This window comes from Halichondria panicea, chromosome 10 (genome assembly GCF_963675165.1).
Source record: "Halichondria panicea chromosome 10, odHalPani1.1, whole genome shotgun sequence".
Classification (NCBI taxonomy): Eukaryota; Metazoa; Porifera; class Demospongiae; order Suberitida; family Halichondriidae; genus Halichondria; species Halichondria panicea.
In genome coordinates, this window is record NC_087386.1 from 5,394,894 (window position 1) to 5,401,692 (window position 6,799).

A 6,799-nucleotide genomic window follows, 5' to 3' on the forward strand; every position below is an offset into this window, starting at 1 on the left:
CACGTGGGTGTGTTCTCTTCTAAATAAAGCTCACCAATAACATTCACATGTATAAACAAAAAAGACCAGAGACAAGGTCAACCGCGATCGGAGGTTCGTATCTACCGAATATGGTGCTCCTTTAGAGTATGGAGTTCCCTTTTGACGTCCAAAGTCTTCTACCGGGGGAGATCACTCGCTTAGTGGGTGAGAAACTGCCACATACGCTCAGTTCTTCAAGAAAAACATCCAGGTACAACATCCATACACTGTGTATATTAGCCTGCTCTGATGTAAGTATATAATGTCGGCGTGATAATAGTATCGTCTTTCTTGCAGTCACGATGACCAGCTCGCAATTATCGTGAATGAGATGGGCATAGCATCTGCAAAGGTGATAATTATAATTTTTATGCTGTCACAACAGTAACACATTATTATATATACAATGACAATCGATCCCCTCAGGCTCAGGGACTTCGTCTACCCATCACCACTTACGATAAACTGGTCGCCTCTAATCATATCCTCTATATCACGTCCGACAATGGAGGGCAAAGGTCAAACCCAAATCTATTATTATAGATACACACTCATTATAACTCTACAGGGGATCAGTGATTGGTATTCTCAAGCTGGGCCTCAAGCGATTGTTCCTCACGGTTAGTTCCGCATGAGTAAATACATGTATATCTTGTAAGGCTTTGGAATACAAAGCATGATGTAATTTATATATTGTAAGGCATTGGAATACAAAGCGTGATGTATTGTATATCTTGTTAAGGCATTGGAATACAAAGCGTGATGTAATGTATGGCATTGGAATACAAAGCACAGGGTGTCATACAGGGGGGAAAGGGAGATATCCCCCCCCTAGCTCCAATTTCCCCCCCTTTCAATTATGACTGAGTGTCCATAGCTGGGTATTGAAATAACAGTTGACCTTTTTTTAGCAACATTTTCTGGTTACTTTTCTCATTTCCCCCCTCTACTTCAAAATCCTGTATGACACCCTGAAGCATGATGTATTGTATATCTTGTAAGGCATTGGAATACAAAGCATGATGTAATGTGTTATCTTGTTAATTAAGGTAGGTATTGAAATATGAATTTTGGATAGACACACATTTGTTTCCGTGCAGGATAGAGTGGGCGTGGTGCATGAGGTGGAGCCTCTGTGTGTGCTCGACTTCTACGTCCACGAGTCTCGTCAGAGGAGTGGGTGTGGCAAGCGACTGTTTGAGGAGTTGCTCAAGGTGAGGGTGGGCTGTCTATAGAGTGGGCGTGCTTATGGTACTATAGGTGGTATATGGTGTATGTGCTGAGAATGGTGACGCCACTTTGTTAGGCTGAGATAAATTTGTACACTTTACGATACATGTGATTTTTTACTTGTGCTGTAGGTATAATAAAGAATTCTAAATATAATGTCTTTCAGGCGGAGAACGTGAAGCCATATGAGGTTGCCATTGACCGTCCCTCTCCCAAGTTCCTCGGTTTCCTCAAGAAGCACTACCAGCTGGCATCGTTTGTCAGTCAGGTTAGTCGAGTAATCGCTCACTCTTAACTACCACCTCCACCACTGTCTCCCCTCACACAGGCGAATAACTATGTTGTGTTTGACCAGTTCTTCTCGACATGCAAAGGTCAGTGTACCTATAATGTGTCCACTATATAGCGGTTAAACCCCACCACACCTAGGCCATAATATTACTTGAAAGTAAATAATTTTGCATCCCTTGTGGAGTTTCATCTTCACATACACAACAAATGTTTGTACATGTGCAGAGTACTATTATACATTCACTTGTACATAAGCTTGAGAGGTTTGATGTTGTATGCATGTGGCTTGGCTGAATGCTTTACAGCAGAGTGCCCAAACTTTTTGAATTTGTATACGTATCAATCCTCGTACAATCACATAAGTTTGCTTCTCTTAATGGTGTAGGGACGGTTAATACCAACCACCACGGTCCAGTGTGGCACATTCCTACCATTGTGATTTCCCATACCAACTTTTCATGGATCAACTTTCTCTCTCTCTCTCTCAGACATGGGGCGACAGTCTCGAAGGTATTCCCTCTCCTCTGTTGCTAAGAAATTGACAGTGGATCGACCCGACCCAGTTTCTCTACCAACAGCTGCGCACATTCCAGCACAAACCACACCCTTCAACACCTCTGCAGAATTCAGCTGGAGCCCTGAAAATGCTTCAAAAAGTTTAAACTCGAGTTTTTCGTCTCAGACTAGAGAAAGAGAATTTAATATAATTACTGGACAACATAAAGGGGCTGACTCTTTCAATAATGTTTATCTTCAAGGCAATAACTCCCTCTGGACAAAAAGACAGACCAATAGTTTTAGCGGTGGAGACGACGTTGATATTCTAAGGAAGACAAAAATGACTCAACACATTGAGCCGTGTTTGGGTGAGAACAAAGCGCCTCATCTCAACATGCGTCGTGGTAGTAACCCACGGAGACTGTGGGGGGACAGTGAACACTACAAGGCATCGAGTGCAAGTCATGTGACGTCAGGAGCTGGTGGTCATGTGAGATACTCTCGGCACGCAGGAGCAGGAGGAGGCAGCTTACCACACTCTGGGAATGATATCAAAATGTAAGTGAAATTAAAGTCCATGGCTGTCATGATTGGTCTATCACACCACACATACCCTCCCACACACACACTAATTAAGGTTTTTACATATACGTATACATGCATAATTGTTTCCTCCCACGCATGCAGCTCTGGGAATAGTGCAAGACTTAAAGCCAGGACTCACAAACACTATCTTTAATTCATGAACCAGTATATTATAGTTCGTCTCACATTATCTTGATTTTGTTAGGCATCATATTGTACGTGGTCAGATACATGTTTCATTTTCAAGTAATAATAACGATGCAAACAACCCAATATATAAATATAATACATAATAATACAATACAATATTGCACACACAGATGTTACAAAGGTTGGTGGTTACAATAAAGTGACAATATTAATAATAATTACTGACAAACGAGTACATGTACATACAACACAGAATGCCTCTGGGGCTCTACAAGACTACATTCAGACAAAAAGAGACTACATGTACGGTTTTTATGCACAGAGAAAACAGACTATCCCAATATACAGGCCTATAAATGGGACAAGTTTACTGCTCTTCGGAGGCTACTTACACACGCTCGAGTTTAATACCGTCAGACTAGCTCACAGCTCTATCTCCGGAGTGCGTGCACAGGCTTACCTTTTTTTTTTTTTTTTTTTTTCCTGTAATATCAAAACAATACAAATGTACAAAAGCAAACAGACTAAAAGATAAGAGGGGGGGGGGCATACAGTTTAGCGGATACCATCCGCTAAACTGTATGCCCCCCCCTCTTATACCTTGCTTGCGCATGCGCACCAAGGCACACAACACTACATGCATGTAACAAGCTAGCCTCGAGACCAGGCCGATTAAAATACGTATTTTAATCGGCCTGGATTCGAGGCTAGTAACAAGCCAGAATGCTATCAGGAGCCTATAAATAAGAGAAGGAACAGCCGACTATTCTCTTATTTATGGGATCCTGATGCTATACAGGGTCAACGCATGGACAGTGTGCTGAATTTACTAAACGCTAAAATTAATGATAAACGTATTAAAGGCAGCCAGTATAGTGGCCAGTATATACGAAATAGCAGAGTGGCCGCATTTTAGGGCGAGTTTTGTGCAGTAAACCTCTAGCTAGCAATCCGTGCCAAAACAAATGGCCGGTATATCGAGGTGGCCGTACTTCAGAGAGCTGCGAAACTCTACTGTATTCCCTGGGCTGTGCCCGCATAAAATACACACGGTACAAACCACCGTCAATACACGCTATAGATAAGTTACATAAAGCAGAAAGATACACCTGACTATTACAGTAACATGCATCAATGACATGACAGGAATCCTCCAATACATGACAATTTAGACAAGGTGAGGGATAGTGAGTGTGCGATACAAGATCATGATGGTGAGGAATCACTGCCCAACATGCATGCATGCATTACTAGCATATAAAGTACAAACATGCAATATAATCAAGTACATAGATCTACGCTATATATTCACTTTGAGAAGTTGTATAAAAGAAAGCTGACTCAAACGGCTGTTTCACATTTCATCAAAAGTCCTTCATTGATCATCAAGACAAACAACTCAACCGGATTAACAATGAAGTTGAACAAGCTCATTCTCCTGGCCACCTTCCTGGCTGTAGCAGTCAGTGTGAGCCACGCCATGCCCAACATAGAGTTGGAAGATGAAGACGACGATGATGACATGCAAGCCTTTCTCCAAGAGATAGAGATTGCTCGTTCTACTGGTGTCAGTGCTAAGACACAATGGAGGAGAATTGGTCGAATAGTTCGTAGAGTCGTTGAAACGGTCAAGAAGGTTTGCAATGTAGTTCCTGTTGCCGAGTATGTATGTGGACGTGCTGAAAGGAAGGCTGCTATTGAGACATACTCGAACCAGATCGCCGACGAGCAAGTCTGCCAGTATGTCACAGTTGCTAAGACTGTTTGCAAGTTTGTAGGTTGATGAACTACTTTCATTAATACAGGATAGATAGCATCATGTGAACAATTGACTGAATAGTATATGAGAGTAGAAATCATTATAGAATTATTTCCTCTACTATAATTAATATCATGCTGTGATATAGAATTTACATTTAGGAAGCTCTCTCACTGTCGGGCTGACTAAATCAGCTTCAGCCTGAGAACTCCAGGCGCCATGCGGGAGTACAACCACAGTGAAGGCTTTTGATTGGCTAGCTTATATATAGACAATGTATGCATATTGCGCCTCAGTATTATATGTTTAAGATCTTGGTTGCCTTTAATGTCGCTGGTTAAATTGGTTACTCCAGGTCACATGCATGGACCTTTCATGGACTTGTTAATCAACAGTATTTAAGATGAGGTAGTTGACATGGATGCAGTGCATGGTGCACGGTGGTTTGAAATAATTATAGTCTTAGATTAAATCTGAGTTGCCGTGGCACGTGTTAGACCACTCAGCTTGAGATTCTGGCTGGGTATTCTGACTTACACATGCAGTATAAATGTACCAACAGTCTGATTGCATTCATTATGTTGTTACTTCCAATATCAGTAATAAGGAATGGCATAACTCGAGAACGAAGCATTATTTTGCAAATCCCCCAAATGTGACTATAATTATAGAGGCTTATTTGAGCAGCCATAGCAGTCTACACACAGACACACACACACACTATACCTGTAGATCTATACCTCGCTTATGCGCATGCACCAAGGCACAACACTATAGCTACTGCAGTGCATATACCTACAAAACATTTGCAATGTGAAATTGCTAGGATTGGCCAGGGGAAACACCAAAAAGCAAAGAAACAAGAAAGCGGACGAGAACATAACTCCAATCCGTTACAACATCATTCATATGCATGTACAGCTGTATAGTGTTGAGGTAGCTGCATCACAATTGACATAAAACATAAAAACCTAAATTGTCATTCAAGATAAATTATGTGTAGACCGTAGATCATCAATCACATTATCACTTCCGTACATGTCAAAACTCATAGAAAACTACCACCGAAAAATGTTACGTACATATAAATGACGTTGTAACAGATTGGCTTTCTTGTTTCTTTACTTTTGGGTGTTTCCCCTGGCCAATCCTAACAATTTCACATTACAAATGTTTTTGATCAGAAGATACACCTGACTATTACAGTAACATCAATGACATGACAGGAATCCTCCAATACATGACAGTTTAGACAAGGTAGGGGATAGTGAGTGTGTGATACAAGATCATGATGGCGAGGAATCACTGCCCAACATGCAAGCATACATTTATTATACAAGCATATGTAAATCATGTACATATAGATCTATACGCTATATAATCACTTTGAGAAGTAGAGTCGACTCAAATGGCTGTTCCACACCACTTCATCAAAAGTTCATCAAGGCAAACAACTCAACCGGATTAACAATGAAGTTGAACAAGCTTATTCTCTTGGCCACCTTCCTGGCTGAGCCACGCCATGCCCAACATAGAGTTGGAAGATAAAGACGACGATGATGACATGCAAGCCTTTCTCCAAGAGATAGAGATTGCTCGTTCTACTGGTGTCAGTGCTAAGACGCAATGGAGGAGAATTGGTCGAATAGTTCGTAGAGTCGTTGAAACGGTCAAGAAGGTTTGCAGTGTAGTTCCTGTTGCTGAGTATGTATGTGGACGTGCTGAAAGGAAGGCTGCTATTGAGACATACTCGAACCAGATCGCTGACGAGCAAGTCTGCCAGTATGTCACAGTTGCTAAGACTGTTTGCAAAAATGGGTGATTCTTTCAACAATGTTCATCGGCAAGCCAATAACTCCCTCTGAACGAAAAGACAGATCAATAGTTTTAGCAGTGGAGACGATGTTGATATTCTAAGGAAGATGAAAATTACTCAACACAGTGAGCCGTGTTTGGGTGAGAACAAAGCGCCTCATCTCAACATGTGTCACGCACTGCACACACTCCACACACATCCTCCCCAATTAACATATGTACACATACGTATACCCTCCCACACACATCCTCCCCAATACACATGCACAACCACACATTACCCTGGCCTCCCACACACATACACAGGTTTCTACGTTACGTACATGTAGCTATGTATGTGCTTTATATTATTATTCAGAAACAGTAGTGCAAGACTGAAATCCCAGGACTCACAAACACTACCTTTAATTCATAATTTATAATTATGTTACAGTTTATACTTCGTCTCAC

General features: G+C 41.4%; 1 protein-coding gene across 2 annotated transcripts; it reads left to right on the plus strand.

The window, feature by feature from the left end:
- The first annotated feature begins 13 nt into the window (after window positions 1–13).
- LOC135342710 (alpha-tubulin N-acetyltransferase 1-like) lies at window positions 14–2,893 on the plus strand. 2 transcript variants are annotated; one of them, XM_064539533.1, is made up of 9 exons: window positions 15–232; window positions 319–373; window positions 448–539; window positions 590–641; window positions 1,122–1,235; window positions 1,418–1,519; window positions 1,580–1,625; window positions 2,031–2,598; window positions 2,728–2,893. In XM_064539533.1, exons 1-9 carry the CDS (start codon window positions 129–131, stop codon window positions 2,777–2,779), a joined length of 1,185 nt encoding a protein of 394 aa, XP_064395603.1. In that variant the 5' UTR covers window positions 15–128; the 3' UTR covers window positions 2,780–2,893. The 2 variants fall into 2 exon arrangements, with proteins under 2 accessions (XP_064395604.1, XP_064395603.1); XM_064539534.1 differs by lacking the exon at window positions 2,728–2,893 and having other exon boundaries at window positions 14–232; window positions 1,928–2,223.
- Window positions 2,894–6,799: the final 3,906 nt, after the last annotated feature.